An 18,991-nucleotide genomic window follows, 5' to 3' on the forward strand; every position below is an offset into this window, starting at 1 on the left:
GGATACTCCCAGGAGCGCGCTCTTGCCAGAAGGCAGGCAGCCCTTCCAGCAGGTGTTATAAACCACAACCAGGTTTCCCATCAGGGCACGCTGCTTTAAAGGAACAGTGCCAGCAAAACTGGGGGTGGGGAGTAGTGTCAACAGTTTTCTAGGGTCTTTCTGCTGTAAGGTAGCTAATCCAAGATTTAACAAGCTCCTAAACTATCCAGCTGAAGTTTTCTGATAGCGAACATAAAGCAAACCATCCTTTTAAATAACATCAGGCCAACACGTTTTGTGCAGCACCCTGAATTATGAGTATTTGCAATCCAAGGCTCCCCATCCTATAGCTTTTCCTATGTACCAGGACCCCTATGACTCTGCTGAGTTCATTACAGGGTCAGGGCCTAAATGAGATTCTGGATTTTATGAGTTCTTTTTCATACAAAAGAAAACAGAACTGCCTGGCAGTTCCTCTATGAGATGAGGCATCTGCACTTGTTGCTCCTGCTCCCTCCAGCTCCACTTACCAGCAAAGTAAGAGATCCCCAACAGCAAAAATGAAAACAAGTAAGAAGCAAGGTGAGCACAGCATGCCAGTCATAACAACGAACTGTTTTAACAATCCTATGATCACATACAGGACGGTGTTTCTGAAATAAAATAAAAGCTGGTTGCTAAGCGACAATAGCTTATCACTTACAAACTCAAGAACTTAAAACCAAAAGTATTGTTAAAAAGGAATGAAAAAAGACACGTGCACTCCAAACACAGCTCTCACACCTTCAAAACAGAGAAGAATCAGACTGTCTACAATATCTAGAAATTTTTTTTTTTATTGCCAGTATATTCAACGCAGGAAAGGTTCAGATACTCTAGTTATGGACAGCACTGAAATTCTAATACACTGACACACAAAATGCAATTAAGAGTAAAAGTAAAAAAAACCCGAAAAAGAAGCAATTACGTGCAAAAATAATGTTATAGCTGATCAGCTTTAAATGAAATGAATACACAGAAAATAATGTTATAACTGATCAGCTTTAAAGGAAATGAATGCAGAGCATTCAGATGGCAAATCTTTAAATGAATGCTTAAAACCAACTTTTTTCCTTTATCCTCTATTTCTTCTCCGATGCTGGACTCATCATGAAAGCCAACAGTTTTTTTTAACTCCATAGTAACTCACTCTAGCAATCCCTGTCCAAGTTCCTAGGCTTGACAATATGAGAGTTTGTACCTAATGCCATGCTTTAGCAACCAGCAATAAATCAGAAGCCAGCTTTAGGTCCACTGTGTATTTGAAGCACCCTTATTATGAGGAAATATTTCTAGTAATACTTCCTTTTGTTCCTTTGTACTTCTCCCTTACTGGTTTATAGCTTTCCCTATATTCTCTCCCTCATTTGTATGTATTTCAAATGCTTTCATATACTTGAAATACTTCACCATAATGATGCAGAACTTAACTTTGCTGGAACATTGAAATGTCTGGCTTGAACCTGGCTTGCCCTGGCAGTGGATCGCAGCGTGTGGCAGCCCACATGAAACGAGCTGAAGATCTCCGTCTGCTTCCAAGTGAACAAGGACTGCTTTGGAGGGTGCTACCCCAGATAACCCCCAAACTGACAGCCTTGGAGGGAAGTGAATGGACATGGGTGCTCAGCCACTTTTCACTTTCATTGCTGTGAACAGGTAACAAATCCACAGAAGCCAATTTGGATACTCAGCAAGGAAACTTGTATAAGGGTGAAAATACTCCTCGTTCTCTCACGCCTTCCTCTTCCTCCTCCCCGCCATGCAAACAGTTACTGGCGTGGTGGGGACCACACTGGAAACTTGCACTTGTGGAGCCAGGGACAGAGCACTTCCCTTCGCAAGACAGCTAACCAAAACCCTTCAGGAGCCAACGGCGGGTGTGCACTCATCACCCACAGCTGGCGGTGCGTTGAGCCCAATCTGCCAGGGAGCAAGCACCTGGAGGCCAAAGAGACCTCTGAGCCAAGGTTGGAAAAAGTCTGCAGCCTGATGCAAGAAAGGGAAGAATTTGGTTGGGACGAGTGCTATGGCCTTACAGGGAGGCTGTGGCTTGCAGGCAGAGAGCAGGGAAAAAAAGCATGAAGCGCAAATGATGGAGCAGCCCACCCTGTGCGGGCTGAAGCAGAAGGGCTGGAGAAGCAGCGAGGAGCCTGCCTGCCTGCCTGCCTGCCTGAACAAGGGTGGGCTGTCAGCAGCCTCATGCTGGGATGCTACAGGGTGCTTTGTTGGGTGATATCCAGAATGGGTTTGAGTAAAGCGAAATTTAAAAAAACATTGAATTAATACCAGTGGTAAACACTAAGTTCTTCCAGAGTGTGTTCTGGATTTTAAGCAGTTTTGTTGAAATTTAAAGTTTACTTTGCTTCTTTGGTCAAGTTTATTAAAGTAATTTATTACTGCTTCTCCTGGAATTGCTTCAGAGATTCTGTTAATTCTAGAAAATAACAAAAATGAGAAAACTCCTTAGAATTAAGAAAAGGAAATTTATGGAACCCAGTATTTTAATTAGCAATAAAGTTGCTTGTTGCAGGAGACCAAGATCTCTTAAAAACCTAACAGCCTATATTTTAAAATAAAAGCATTTAAAACTGGGTAACAGTATGTTAATTTTCCCCTTTCTGCCCTTTAGGTATATTTGGAACCACATTTGTAAGGATAAAGGAGAAGTATTTTCTTTCAGTACTTTTAACAGTCTGATGTTTTATCTGAATTGGAAATTGCATTTGATTTCTGTCTTCTTTTTTCCCAGTCTTTACTGTGCCTGCATCTGCTGAAACTGGGGGTGTAAGAGAGGGAGAAGTGTGATTTACACTGGTGGAGCTTACTGCTGAACTCTCTGGTGTTACTTGTGTGAGGTAAAGCTAAGCATACATATATGCCTCATGATTGGGATTGAGTATGAGGATATGCCTCAAGACTGGGATTTTTCCATTAGCCATTTAGATCTGCTGAAATTTGGGATTTCTTTTCAGTTTTTTTCAAAACTTAAAGATGCTTTATATATCATTCTGACAAATACAACTTTTCTATCTGATTATCTATATCCCATTTTTCTTTCATCCTTTTGTTTTATGATGCTTCTGTTTCAAGTGTTCGACTGTGTTTTCTCACTTCTGTTCTTCATTTTTGTTCTATTCTGAAATCCTCTCATTTAGGTTTCATTCTAATTCTTCTAACACTAATACCTCACAGATCTTTTCTCTTCCCAGTGCATATTATCTGTCTTTCTCAGTAGATATGTGTTCATATGCTCTCTCTCTCCAGCTTCCAGATATTAGCACTGTTATTCTTGATTTCCAAGTGACAATATAAGTGATTAATTCCATGCAACTACTTGTGATCACAAAGTTGACAAAAAAGAGCTCTTAGGAGGTAGGTTTGTCTGTGAAACCTTAATGCTTAATATAAAATCAATTCTTACCTACTGCAATCCATCAGGCTACTGAAGGATGTTGGGAGGATGGACAAAAGAATTTGGTGATGGCTCTCTTAAAAGCAGAAGACATCTTCCCAACATCAACCATTGGCTTGCTGCTAGTGGCACTGGCTCCTTCATAACCAACCACACCTTATGCAGATCCAAATGCCAGGCCTGGAGCTTTGCGTGATCTGTGAATTTATGCAGCTTTTGTTTTTCCCCCCTGGTAATTCTGATATTACTGAAGAGTGTCCCTACTGAGAAAAAGAGAAGGGTATTTACTTCTTTCAGAGTCTCAAATCAGAGATTCTCCTCCGTGTTTCTCATTTCTCAAATCTATAGGGAAGCCAATAACTCTAGGCTGATAACTTTATGCATTTATATTTTATGGCAATGAATATAGGTTGGAAAGTGATAAAAACAGAGCTCTCAAAATCAGCTTCCTTCTACTATTGAATCAAAGTAATCCCACAAAGACAGAAAACCTCTTTTAGTCCTTTCTGGGACTGTGTCATATTTCCTGAGGAGGTCTTCAGTCACTCTGGAAACTGGACTTCCAAAAATATGCTGAAAATTTTGGCTGCTAGAGTTGTTTAGGAGAACAAGAGATTCTCAGACTTCTGAAATTTTAGATCAGAAGAATCACGTGTATCTCCATGGCTACCAGATCAGTTCATGAGCATCCTGGCAGATTCCTGGTGGCCATTTTGGAAGGTTTCATAGATAAACTGCTTAGTCAAAAGACTACTGTAGCCATGCAGGCTGACTGGTGAGACCAAGGCTGTATATATTTGACCATCAGTCAGAAGGGAGGACATGTTACTGCACCGCCTTGCTGTTTGACCTTGTTAAACTTTCTGGTGTCAGGGCTAGAGATCAACAAAGTGGCCCGTTTAGTGTCTTGGGATCTGGCGATCATGGGCCTGTCTACATCTCTGTGAAATCTGGACTTCTAGCATGCAAATATTTCACTATGGGAAGAGGAGGAGTGGTGGTGCCACTGAAGGGAAGGCTTCGAGGATGTGTCTGCTTCCAGGAGCATGTTTACAGAGGCACACAGGACACAAAAGGAGAACTTTTTTCAAAAGACTCAGCACTTGGGTATGCCATCTGCCCTGGGTTCCACATTCTTCCCACGTGCCTCCCTTCTTGCTGTGCTCTACATTTTCATATTCTACATTTTCTTATTTCTACAAATTAACCTCAGCTTCACCTCTTTAATACTAAATTTTAGTTCTCTTCAATCGTGTATCTTCAACGCGTCTTGGATGCTCCACACTATACCTAAGAGACAAACTACTTGCAAAGGGGATGGGGGAGAGAGGTACAAATACTATCTTAAAGATATCCTTAAATATACAATACTAACACTCAGCCCACATGCAATAGATATATGATACAATATCACCTTTCAGGTAAGGCATTCTGAGCTTTTGGAGGTTTGATCTTAATCCTGTAAGTAAATAACTACAGATGGAAAATCACTTACATGTGTTAGTGTTTGAAAAATGGGGGTTAAAAGATTTATCCAGGGTCACAGCTGAGATCTGGTAACAGAGAAACAACACTTAATAATTTCACTGGCAGATTCTGTCTAGGTTGGCTACAGTGGTTTAAGGTCTTACTGTCCCAGCAGCTGCACTGCTTGAGAAGTGACAAAATGGGATGTGTGATCACTCCCTGGGTCACAGCTCTGTTTATCAATTTAAAGAATTAAATACACTGTGCTGTGTTGAACAGCCAGGGTGAGGTGAAAGGAGGTGGAAGGAGACGTTCTGGGGCATCCACACCCATTGCTATCTGATTCTTCTGTTACAGAGTGGGAGATGCCAGCTGGCAGCAAAAGGTAAGGTCACCAGGAGACAACAGTATTGCCTTAAATCACTGCAGCAAGGTTTGGTCTTCAGGCTTCCAGACCTTCTGGTTTAGTTAAAAACTACCCTCCCTTTTAGACTCTGTGTTTGGTTGAGTTAATCTAAACTGACAGTAACTATAGCTCTCAAGGTGGCGATGATGTATACAGCAATGCCAATTAATACTGCTGTATTATGGAAGTATATATAAAACGGATAAAAGATGTGTTCTGTTTTAATTACATACTTCAATAAGCAATTATAAGAAAATGATCTGTCTCATGTTGTAAGCAATGCCACTTTCAGGTTTATTATATATTTTATTATAGCTATCCAATTCCTGATGGTAAATCATGGTGCCAATGACACAGAACTGGGAAGAGGTTACCTATCTAGGGTTTACTGATCCTCAGTTTCAGATGGATTATGAAACCTGTATTTCCACTTTGTAAAGTTCAGTTAGCCACTTAAAACTCGTGTATATATTAGGTAGTCCATTTTCACTGTCCTGCATAATCTTAGCCGTAACTTCCTTAAGTGAGCAGGTAATTGATCACAGCTTTCCTAATGCTGCAAATCTTTACATGTTGGAGTAATCTTACACACTGATCTGTGTATGATCAGTGTGTCTGATCAGCAGCTGTCTGATCAGCAACTGTGGCTTAAGCAGTTGTTACTCCCTTCGTTATGCTGTGCAAGTATTTATATGGCTGTTCAGCAAATGAGAACTCATCTCGCGGAGAAATAACCCATTAGTACTTTGTTGACTGTTTGTTTTTCCTGGGTTATTTTTCAGGTTGTTTGTCATTTCCCTGCTGTGGTTTATTGCACAGCTTCATAAATGCTTAAGTGATACTGCTCTGAATGTCCAACCCTAAGAGAATTTAAATGGCTTTATCAGGATATTTAAGTGCCTCTTCCTGTTAAGTCGCCTTTATCTGCATCTATCTACAGTATCTATTAGAATCAGTTTAGCATGTTGCAGTTTTCCCCATTCCTTAGGGCTCTGCATGTGTTAACTGCTTGTCCTTCTGTCCAACAAGGCTAATGTCCTTATCATGTCTTCCTTTGCAAACACTCGCCTCTACCTTGCAGGTACCAACTAGCCATTTCACTCCAGTAGTCCAAATGATTTAACATAAAAAAGGTAAATTGGTTTGAAAATGATGGCCACTGTACTCTATTGAAGGGATGCAACTTCTATTTCAGAGCTGAAAAAGGGATCATATGTCCAAAACAAGTCTTTTTTTTTTTTTGCCATCTCTGTCAGCTAGTCTAATAAATAATGCTTCTCTTTTCAAGCCCTGTTTTTGCTTCCTCAGTAGGCCTCCATGTGAACAGAGCATGACTGAAGCTAGTTCAGGACGGCAGACATCTGAGTTGGGAGAAGGCAAGCCAGCGATGGACCAAAAGCCCCTTCCACCCACTGATGGAGGATTGTGCCGAAAGTCTCAGGCTGGTGCTTGGTGGCAGGTCTATGTTTCTTCAGCCCCAGGCAGTTGTTCTTACGCTGTCCCTTCTGCTGCGCTAGCCCAGCTCACAACCTGGCAACCACAACAACAAAAAAAAGAGTATTTTTTAGCTGAATCCGTTTCCTACTCAGATCCTGTCATGGCCTTTCATCCCTGGGGCATGGCAGAGAAGGTGATACAAAAGCAGGTAATGCCTCTGCTTGCCCTCCTGGCACAGTGCCACTGAAAACTCTTGACCAATCCAAAGTATTTATTACCTCTCTCAGCTTGAGTTACTGTGTCTAAATGGCTTGGTAGACAAATGTTTCCTATTTCTAGATTTATGACATATCTAAATAGTTACACTGGCAAAATTTACAAGTGGAGGAGCAATTTTGATGGCTTATTTTTCCTGTTCCCTAGAATGAAGAATACAGCAAAATGTCAACTCTTCCTGGTAAAATTGGCTGAACTTCAGCTTTTGACAGTGTAACAGTCTATTGTACTATGAATATTTTACATTCATAGCCAACACACAAAGTCTCTGAGCACAGATTAGATTTTCATTAATACAGTTATCTATCTTCTGGCCACAGTGCCTCAAAGTCCCTTATCCCTCATGAGAGAATCAAACAGGAGTTCAATTTCTTTCTTATTCTAAAGGTAGAGAAAATATTCCTTGGATGTGTCTTAATTCTATTCCTTTTTTTCCCCTCTTATGCAACAAAGTATGTTTTTATCTCAAAGTGACTTTCATTTTACAATAGTACGTCTAAACAGGAAAGTTTACAAAACATCTTCTGTACAGTATCTCTAGTTAGATAAGAGTTAACATTAATTAAATATGGAAATGAATTTAATATCTGCAAAGTCAAAGCTTATTTTTAAGTAATAAGAAAATGTCATGAACCTGGAAAAACAAGCTATCCATGCAATTAGCGCTTTGAATAAAAAAATCCCTGAGATGAAGGAGCATTGAGATGATGCTTATGCTATAACACTAGTCTTAATCCTGTGCCATTTGTGTCAGTGGAGATAAATAAATTGTGAATCAAATTAAGATCAATCCCACAGACTTTAACCTTATTCCCACTGAAATTCTGAAGTTAACATGAGCAGGTAGTGGGGTCAGACTTGTAAAGTGAAATCCTGAATGCATTAAGTTAATGGGACTTATAGAATAGAATATTATTTTCTCCCTCACTGTCCTACTGTAGATTTAAAAGGATAATGCTACATAAATTCTCCAAACATTATTTTCACAAGCAGATGGTCTAGAATTTTTTTTTTAATAAATGAAAACTTGCATTCTGAAGAAAACAGAAAAATCTTAAGTGCTTAAATTGATGGGTTTTCTTATACCCAGGTCCATTTTGGTTTTGATTATTACTAACCTAGTGAGTGCAGCAATATCTCCATGCCCAAATAATCTTGACAAATGATCTAAAAGAATGTAGTTCTGCTACTCATACTCTAGGAGGGTTTTCCTGAGTCTTAAAAAGTACTATATCATGCCTCATGTAAACTGATTAAGTGCCATATATGATCATTCAGATGTGTAGCCTTAGTTCCTCCTCTCATCCCAAAGCTAACTACCGATGGCTTTGTAAAATGTACTTTGGGCCAATTTACCCACGCTATGGCCTTTATACCCTTAAATTGCATGTTATCATATAACAAACAATGAAATAAGAGCTTTTTTTAAAGGCTTGATTCACAATATTGGTAACATAAACATAATTCCAGTGCTCAATATTCCCATTCAATTGTGGTTGTCCAAATGTCAGTCTGAAACCTATGATTGTGTGGTTTTCTCATATATCTCTTTTTACACAGTTTCTGGATAACTACATTGTTAGAGGGCCTCCCTTAAATATTAAACAATGATGACCAAAGAGTCTTTTGCTTTTTCAAGAACACCAAAACTTCTGGGTCGTATCAAGGAGCATATCTAGGAGCATCCTTTCTCCTAGAGAGGCGTAAAGCAGAAGCTCAGTGGAGAACGAGGCAAATGGATATCTTGAATACTCTCTCTCAGCCTCCCACAAATGGTCTGTGATTCAACGACTTCCTGAGCTAGGGGCATTAAAGAGTATTTCCATGTATTCAGTACCACTTGTGGGTTTTTCTTCTTTCCTTCCTAAGTATGTAAATTCAGTGATTTGATAGTATGTTATTTGGGGATTTTTTGGCATGGTATTGAAACATGTGCAAAGAACTTTTTCAAAAGAAACAGAGAAGGGAAGAATGGAGTTTGCATTCATGTTGCCAACATCATTGCTTTTGTCTCTTGCAAGAGCAGTTCCACTGACGACGTCTTGCTGCTCCAGAAGTCCCTCATTCCTGACTTTCAGGCTGCTGGCTGACACTTTCTAGGCTCCAGAGGAACACAGGTGTCTTGGATATGGAAGCCAAGGTCTTCATTTGAGGAAGCAGGCTTTCTTTACCAGTACGAGGCCCTTGAACTTGGCACAGTGTTCAGTGGCGAGCCCCCGCTGCCTGTGGAGCACGGGGAGAAGTACTCATGGCAACCCGTGTTGCTAGGCAGATGGATGATTGTGTTTTGTTCCTGCCACCGTGTTCTCAGGGATCCTGGCTTCACTTCTAGATATAATTAATGGTAATAAAGTCTGAAGGTTAAAATATGTGGATCTCTAGGGCCATTTCTGTGCCTGGGTGGGATGGGGAACAGCATCCTGGTACTTACATATAAAAGCGAGAGCTTGTTTCTGCTGCAGCTCTTTAGGCATAGTCCCAGAGGCTAAAGCACTGCCAGTAGCTCCTTGACATTGAGGAATATTGCTGAGGGAAAGAAATGCTTCCTTTTTCCTAGTAACTCATTTTTAATGCAGGTTCAGCCACTTTTTCTCAAATGCAGCTTTGCTGAAGCTGGACAGGAGCAGCTAAAGATCCATAGGATCAGAGCTGTATATGAGCAGCAAGAGATATTTGCCAGGACAGCTCCAATGCCATCCTGTGGACCAAGAAGGGTTTGAGATGCTGCTATTATAAGTGGCCTTCGAAACTATTCTTTTTCTCTTCCTTCCCTCCTCCGGTGTTTTACTTACAGACTCAGCCAACCCCTGAGCTTTCTCCCTGTAAAAGAACATCTCACCCTTCTTGCCTTCCTCCCTATTTCTCCCTCAGTTCTAATTGCACGGTCCAACTTCCTGGCTGTGCTGATTCAGATGCTTGTCAGACCCTTTACTGAATTTCTTAACATGGCAGAAGACTATTCACTTTTTGATGGATTGTTTTTCTACTAGTTCAGTGACCCATATCTGCTCTCAATGAATGGCGGAGCCAGCGCAAGGTAGGAGGAGGATGTGCAGCCAGCAGTAGAGAAGGAAGGACAAGATTTGAAGAAAGAGCTGGATCCTGCCCTTTTAGCATTGGTGAACTTCCCATGTCTCGTGGAATCATACCCTCTGACATTTTATTTAAGAGATCAGATTTGGGGCTTTTAATTACCTTTATGAAAAATAAAGGAACTCGCTTGCCAATTTATATGCCTTTTGACATTCTGTAGATCGGAGCAGAAAGACTTTTATTTTTCAAAAAGAAAACCAAATGATGACAGATAAGGTTAATATGAAAATACCAGCAGTCTGGAAGAGGTCAATGGTAGAGCCAATAATAGTGGGCATGCCTATTTGTCTGTCTCTACCCACTCTGTTAGGCTTCTCTTCATCTGGTCCAAGCATAGGATCAAAGTCTGCAGTAGCAAAGAGAACAAGGCAGAGGATTAGCTGTCTTCCCTCCCACACATCAAGGAACAAGGTAGCTGCTCTCAGTGTAATTTGCCCAAAATCTGAAGGGAAAGGTACAGCATGGGCAAGGAATGATGGAGTCGTCTTCTCATTTTTATCGGGTTGCTGTGTATCATTTGGGTGAACAGATAATGTTTAGATAATACTCTGTTGCGAACAAGCTGTTTCCGAGTCACTCAAATCAGCTCCTGATCCCAGAGGAAGTGTGGAACGGAGATGCCAAATGCACTTGGGTCATTCATGTTATATTGGTGAAAAAGGGTACTGCGACGTGGAAACACTGTCTGAGTGGCAGGGCTGTACCCATTTAGCTGCAGAGGAGTTATAGGTAGACTCCTGTCACAGAACCGTAGCTATTCATTTACTTTCTCTGTGAAGGGCAAATGAATATGCTTCTTTATGCCTTCAGTTATATGGTTTCCAAGGACCCACAGAGGGAGTTCCATAGTGAAGGTCTTCAGCAAGTGTTTGGAGCAAAGATGTGTCCAAATGCTGCAACCCTGAAGCCACGGGGGGACACTGCTTTGTAGGGCGTTATTATACCTCCTTGAACTGCTTTATCTTTTACATCACTTCACCCATTTTAAAGCTGGTTTTTATTGCTGAACAAAATTTCTGAACATATGCATGGAAAATAGACAAAATGTGTGACAGGACCCTGATAGCTGAGAGGAATGTATGTGATGAAATTAGGTGCAGAGGCAAGGGTACCTTATATCTATTAGACTTCAGTGGATTCAGGCTTTATATCAAGAATGCTGGTTTCTTCCATTTTTTCTCAGAGATATTTTCTGACATTTTTTAAATGAAAAATTACAAGTTTAAAAGGGTATGTTCTCTTCAGAGGAGCTCTTTAAAGATCTTGCATGCAGCAGCTGATATTTCAAGCTGTTGAATTAGTAGTTCTGGGTTTCCTTTTGTACTTGTCTGTGCCAAAATGCGATTAGTTTTTTCAGCCCACTCATACCCTTGGTTTGAGATGTCTGTGCATTAAGTTAGAAGGGAAACAGTCATGTGGTTCAGGTCCAATATTTGATCTGCATTGTAATTGTTAACATTTTTTTCCTACATAGATTTTTCAAGATATGTTGCCAGGAAATTTTAAAGCAGCGAGTTCTCATTTTGAAGTGCTTTCTCATTCCATATTTTGTTCTGCTCCTGGAGACAGGCAAGACACCAAAGCCCTGTGTGTCAGGAATTGGGGGAAGAACGGGAAACAGGTGCTGACACTTGGCTGCAAGCTATTGAAAGCAAAAGGAAACTCCAGGCTGGAGCAGATGATGCAAACGAAGCACTTTGACTTACAGTAATTGTCCTGAGTGGAATCTCAACAACATGGGCAGGACAGTGCAAAATAGTGTTTGCTGAAATCAGTATTAGCTGTAAGTCACAAAGGATTCTGCAGCTAGGCTAAAGGTATCAAACTTCACAAGTATAAACATCCAGGATTTGACCAATACTTTTATATATCCAGAAGAATGATCTCCCCGAGGAGCTATTGTAGCAGCTCATGAGGGCCGGAGTCAGCGGCTACAACAGGACGTAGACATTGTGGCATACACAACGTGTCATAGCTGTTGCGTACTTCACAATTTCCCCTTTCTTGATGGGCTTTTACATGCTGCTTTCTTACCATCCCTCTTGAAGGAAACAAAGACAAGCGTGTGTCAAATAGGAAAGCCAAGTGCAAGCCCTGGTGAAATTGGTGGGAAGATGTTAAAGGTAGTGGCCTGAGTGGAGTTACTATCTCGTCACGTCACATTTGCAGTGACTCACTTCGATTCAAAGGCTACTGTAAAAACACAAGAATCTCAATAAATTCGCACAATAGGCAATATTTGTATCTATTTTAAAGCTGAATGTTGTTCATATTTTGGGTATGGATTTGGCATGAAAACCTGAATGACTAGAACAGGATTTTTTAAAGCTTTTATTAGGGAAATGTGGTAAACAATTTGAATTAGTGTAGTATTTGTAGAAGAGCTGTAAATGTCCTATAATGAATGAGGTGATCTGGAAAATGACATAAGAAATCTAATGCTGGGAACAATATTCAAGCACCTGAAATTCCATGTTTGGGGTAGGAGAGGGAAGAGATAAGAAAGCTCCGCCCTTGCCAAAACAACGTATTTCGTACTTTTCTTCAGTTTCAAACATGTGGCTGATCCACCACCATAGGTCTACAACCAGGAAAGACGAAGGTTTTCTGTGTGGAGGGGTTGAGGGAATAAGAAATGGGACCCCTGTAAGACTGAAAGAGGGCCTTTCCTCCTCCTGCTGCTGCTGCATCCTCTAACTTTGGCTGCCATGCTGTTCTCACCAGAACTTCTGTTATCAATTTGTGAGGAAACAAATCAGTGCTAGTCCTGTAGTCAAACATGTAATTTGAAATATTTAGTTACTTTAACAAACTGTTCAAGTCTGTAGATAACCTTTCAGAGGGATCAGCTTTGTTAGAGAGCATAATCAGCTGTCTTCCCAACAGAGTAATGGTGTGTTCTCTTGGGTATCTATTATACCCTCTTTACTCTGAGCCATGTTCAATAAAAACGCAGAAATAAGTGGCTGAAAGGCAAATAGCAAATGTTGTAAATGTTATAAAAAAAGTAAGTGGTTTTTTTAAAGCAAAGAAGCCCTATTCACCTTCAATGTGTTTTTTGAAATTTCAGGCTTCCATGAATACTGAGCACATCGTAACTGTTTGTTTGAGAGGTGGAGGTGAGCGTGTGAGGAGTCATCATCCACACAGGCTTTGCAAAAATTTAACATCTGACAAACAAGCACCTGCTGTGGTGAGGACAAGGTTTTAGTTCTAGGAATTTCATAAATATTTATTTTCTATGAATATGCGGTTGCATCTTGCTGGAATATTAATATTTATGTTTTTCCTACTTTCACAGTTCTTTTAGAGTCAGAAGAACCAGGCATCACAAGCGTGTCTGCTAAAACACGCAGCTAAATTTAAACTGCACAGTTTTATTTAATATCGCTAAGACAGAATATTTTAGCTGTTTCGGAGCGATGGTATTTAGAATAAAATGTTCTTTCACTTTCTAAAGCTCAGATACACGGAAATCTCTGCAATTGCTGGGAAAACTCTCTTTGTAAGAGAAACGGAGTACTGTGAAGTGGCAGGTTTAAGGGGCCCGCTCGGCGCCTGGCTGCAAGGCCAGCGATGTGCAGTGCTGTGCAGCACCGGCCCCACCTCACAGCCAGGCGTGGGTTGCAATCGTGGTTTTCCTCTCTTTAGCACCAGTGGGAATGACATCCTAAACTCCCGCGTGGCCGCGTGGGGTGGCGCGGGGCCCCGGGGCCTGGGGAGCAGGCCGGGGTTGGGCCTCTGCACTGGGATCCAAATTTTGGGCTTGATCAATGCTTTGGGGCGACTGTGGCCGTGGCTCCCTGCCCAGTGCCGTACTCGAGACCGACACGCAGAGCCTCCACCGAACTACTTCCATCACCTTTCACTCGCTGTGTATGTTAGCAGGCCGCGAAGGCCGCAAGTGAAGAGCCTTGCAGGGCGGAGGGAAGGTGGCTGCGTCTGTAAGCCCGGCCCGGCCCGGCCCGGCCCGCTGGGCAGGCCGCCGGCAGCCGGGGGAGCCGCGGCGGCTGCGAGGAGCGGCGGCGGCAGCGGCGGCGGGAGGAGAGGGCCCGGCCGGGCCCGGCCAGGCCCGCGTCGCCATGGCGACGGCGCGGGGCTGCTGCCATGGCGGAGAAGGAGGGGAGCGGCGAGGGTAAGGCCGGGCTGGGGCCGGGGCCTCCAGCCCCGCGGGGTGTGCGGCAGGGCTGGCGGCGGGGACGGGCCGTCGCCGGGCGCCGGCCCAGTGGGGCCCGCCCCGCCACGGCCTCCAGCCGCCGGCGGCGGGAGATACGGCGGCCGGCGGGGTCTGCCCTTCCTGGGGCTGGTGCCAGGGTGGCACAGGGACTCGCACTGAGAGACACAGACATATATGTATGTTTGCGTGTGTGCGTGCATGTACGCGCATATATATATATATATATATATATATGAATGCATGCACACTTACATATTTATACACACATACAGATACACCCCCTGGCCCTCCACCCCATGCAGGGTGGCCACACCGCTGCCTCCACCTCAGGCCTGCCCCCGCCTCAGGGCGACTCTTCTCCACAGCACTCCCTGTCACGGGGGATGCCACCAGCCGCCCGCTGCCATGCCACCCGCGATCAATGCCACTCGTGGGCAATGGCCACGTGTGCTGGCAGCCTTATGGCTGTGTTACTGCCGCGCAGGGGGCACCCGGAGTTGATGGCAGTGGGCCCGACCACCCCGTCATAGCGTGGGGTGGCTTCCAGGGCAGCAGGACAGCTGAACCAGCTGCTGGAGCCAGTTGGTCATCACCCCTTGCAGTCATTTCTGGGCGCATCGGGCTCTCTCTGCCAGGAAAAAGTAATCTGTGCTGCTGATAGCACCATGGCTTATTTTTAGAGGCAAGCATGTTCTACTTTAGGGACCGTTGCCAGAAATTATATTTTACAGGCTAAAGGTAATTCCTCCTGCGAGGATATTCAAGTATTGTTTCAAGGAAAATATACTTTCTGTAAAACTCACAATATTGTGGCTTCTAAAATTCATCCTTTCCATAAGTAAATTTGTGTGTGTTGTAATAGTTTGCAAATTCTGAACATTGTATTTGAAATAATCTAAATAAAGGATTATTTCATATTATTTAGGAAAAAACCAATATATTCCATAGAAAAGTCCTGTATAAATAGTTGCTGTGGATGGTGCTGAATGAGTAATTTGATTTTGGTAGAAGTATTTCTAGCATGCATTTGCAGCATAGATATGTTGCAGAAATTAAGAAATAAGACCGATGTAGCTTCAGTGAGGACTCTTCTAAAAGTATTATTTCTTTTCTATTGTTTTTCATTTTTGTTAGGTCTTGTGAATTCATATTTTTTGCATCTTTCCAGTTTTGCAAATGAAGCTGAGGCACAGTGCTGGCAGAGGTGTATAGAGATGATAGCATAACAGCCTAGAAGTCTGCCGAGCCATCTGAGAAGAGGGAATCTGGTGTTCTGGCAGGATAACAGTAATATTGGGAAGTTCTGGCTCCATATATTTTGGGCACCCATATGTACGATATTGAGATTTTGCACCATTTTGTCAATCCACAGGCAGAAACTCTTGGAGAAGGAAGGTCATGGGTTTTTGATTGCTTGATTAATGGCTTTTAATGCCATTTTTGTAGTTTCAAAGTGACAATACTTTGTAAGAAGTTTAGTTACTGTATTACTGAAGACAGACTCTCTTGGTTTTTGGGGCTTTTTTTACACTTAGTGTTTTTTAACATCCTGTAAAACACTATTCCCAATAGAGTATCAGAGATCATCTTCTAGAGGAGAATTGTGCTGTCATCCTAAATGACCTTGACTCCATTCCTGCCCCTACCAGATTTCCTGATGGATCGTAGAAAGTGACATACGGGGCTTTGGTTTCCTATCTGTAGAATGAGGACAATAATCTGTATCACACGGACAATGCATCTGACTTACCTTCCGTCACTTATGAGAATCATAGTCTGTTATTAGGCAGACCAGTTGCTTATCGCCCTATAAAGGTGTCTCACTATTATAAACACGGTTGAGATAAGCTAACAGTCACCGTCTCATTAAACTGCAGAAGCAATCCCATAAGAATAAGTAAGTCGCTTACACCCATTTCAGAGTTGCTATTAAACTTCTTGCAGATAGCAGTTAGAGGGTTAATTAGGATTACCCAATTCCGGATTCACGCATCAATCATGCTTTCTTCTGACAAGCATTCCACATCTATGCAAACTGCAACTTTTACTTTATTATACTTCAAACAGAACAATAACATTAGTTGTATTGTCAAGTAATTAGTCTTTAGGGTATTCCTCTTGGTTCTTTGTAGAACTGCAGTTCCACCAGCTTTCATGGTAAAAGTTTCCCTTAGGTCCTATTATTTTCAAGTTCTGTGTTCTTCAAAGTTAAAATGCCTGCTTAAATGTTTTACAGATGTACATGATGTACACAAGGAAAAATGGTGAAAGGCCAAATCCTGCAACCTCTTGTACATCATGTTGCTCACATGAGTATTACCCTCTAACTAACGCAATTCTTGTGAACAAAATCTTGTATATGCATAAGTGTTAATGGGATCATGCCCATACTATCTGTAGCTACATGTTTTATGTATGAATTTATATCCCTACATTTGTGCTTTCAACATTGTTTAATGTTTTTTCTTCATACCCATCTGATCACACTAGACTGTTTGCTTAATCTTTCTCTTCTGTGTATTTGTCTGTACCTTCCCTCCTATCATTCTGTTTCTTTCCCTTTTTCTGCTACTTAATTCAGTCTGTCTGTTCTTCCATTTGTTCTCAGATACTTCCTCTGTAATTTGACATAACATGTCAGATTTTCTAAGTTTTAATATCTCTGATCTCAGTACTGATGTTACTAGAACCTGAAAGCAAAATGTCAGACCGGTAGTGCTTGAAGTAGAGCTAGACAGAAGACAAGACATATTTTTCTCCAGCTGGGATTTAAGAAATCACATGAAAGTACATAAAGGAGAGAACGCTCATTGTTCCTATATCATTATGGTAATGTTATGTAATTGGTCAGTATTAGAGTTTTTCTAAAACCATATTCTTTGTGCCAGTTAGCGCATATTTAAAATGCAATTAATAAGTCATTAATTTTAATCCAAAAGGAAGTATATTAAACAGTCTGAGCTCCTGTTTCACCCACTTACGCCCATATGAAACTGAATAATGAGTTCTGGGTAACAGATGTCCTCCAGAAAGATACCTGATTCTGATGCAAAGACCTACAGAGATGGAGAATAACCGTTCTGCGATGGTGGTTTTCTCTGGTAAATGATTAGTAGTTGTTCTGGGTAGTTTCAGTTACAGCTGCAATATGTAATCAGGCCTCGCAGATCCTCTTTCCCACTTATGAAACAGTCATGTGGAGGTTGTTAGTGGAGATGGGAAAGAGTTTTCACCCCAATTTTAGTGCCTTATGTAAATACAGTAACAGTGTGTTCAATCTTACATATATATCTGCTCTTTAACTGCCCAAGTTTGCTGCCTGGCACGCTGGTGAAATCAGAGATTTACTGCAGTTTACATTTGGTAAGAACTAGCTACATGTCCCATTCAACTACTACCTTCTTGCAAAGAAGCAGAGTTGCTCCTACTTCACCTGCCCTGCCGAATCCTCCCGTGTCTGGAGGTAGGATCTAAAGCTTTCCTCTCCGTGTCACCTGGCTCTGCCTGGATTCTGTATCGCTAGAGATACTGAGAATGTGCTATCACTGCTCATTCTGTTTTAATAAAGTTGGAAGTCCAAGCTTAGAGAGCCTAGTAGCTGCCACGAGCACTGTAGGCAGCAGTAACCATTAATTCTGCTCAGACCACACTTAATTAACCTGAGAGTTTCAAACCTGACACAGAAAAGCGCTTAAGCTGTGTACGGCTTTGGGGAATCCCACTGGATGGGATAATATGATGCACATGACGCTTAAGCACATGAGTACATTTAAGGGTCTTGCTTTATTGAGGATTTTAAAATGTGTTTTTGAGGGTTTCACAAATAAGCATCAGCATTTGAAAGGTACAAAAACTATGGGTTAAACACTCACAATAAACCTTCAGGCTAAAGTAGTCCATCGGACAAATTATCTCTAATTTAAAAAGTGGCAATGTTTCATTTATGGAAAAAAATACAAAATTAGTATGAGTGTTAAAAAGAAGTAGCTTTTCATAGGGCTCAAGCAAGCAATATTTCAGCTCTAGAAGAAAATCTGAATATGTGAGATCACTTAGGAAATCATTGTGCAGTTTTATCACAGTGGAATTTACAGATGAACATTATGAATATTTTTATATCCTCTTGTTGACATTGCTGTGAAAAATTACATGAGGAGAAAAGTTTATAGCTTTTATTAGACTGTAATGCAGTTTAACATGGACCTTGACATCAATCTGAGTTATGTTTTAATATTTGTGCTTATTTGAAAGAGAAACAAAAAATAAATTATGTCCACCTCCTGTGGACAAACACAGGCTGTAGATCTGATCCTTTTGGCTATACTCTTGCAGTAAGAGTTGATCTCAAATGGATGTAGAATAGGTAATTGCAGATTGACAGGTTTCTTGTTTCCATGGTGCAAAAAATGGCAGAAGTTTTTCAGTTTGGCTCTACTTCTAGCTGACTTATTGAATAAAAAATTGGCTGGTGTGCAGAAAGGCTTTAAACTTTTTTGTCTTTTAAACAATGCCAACCAGCAGATACGCAGTGCTGACAGGGAGCTTGAGAACTCCCACAAATTATCTTTCCAACAATAGTTAACATGTTATTAAGAATTTCCATGTCTACATACTAATTATTCTGAGATCTGAGGGGTTGGGGTTTTTTTTGCAATTTAGGAGTGCCTTTATTTTGTGTGAACAGATACCACTTCGCTGCTCTGGG

The 18,991-nt window shown here is 41.5% G+C and overlaps 1 protein-coding gene across 1 annotated transcript in view; it reads left to right on the plus strand.

Moving 5' to 3' along the window:
* Nucleotides 1-13,834: 13,834 nt before the first annotated feature.
* DRC8 (dynein regulatory complex subunit 8) overlaps nucleotides 13,835-18,991 on the plus strand; it is a 32,805-nt gene continuing 27,648 nt past the window's right edge. Inside the window, exon 1 of the mRNA XM_075146578.1 lies at nucleotides 13,835-14,244. Coding sequence (XP_075002679.1) covers nucleotides 14,217-14,244 — 28 coding nt within the window. The 5' untranslated portion in view covers nucleotides 13,835-14,216. The remainder of the gene's footprint in view (nucleotides 14,245-18,991) is intronic.

Source organism: Calonectris borealis, chromosome 3 (assembly GCF_964195595.1).
Source record: "Calonectris borealis chromosome 3, bCalBor7.hap1.2, whole genome shotgun sequence".
Lineage (NCBI taxonomy): Eukaryota > Metazoa > Chordata > Aves > Procellariiformes > Procellariidae > Calonectris > Calonectris borealis.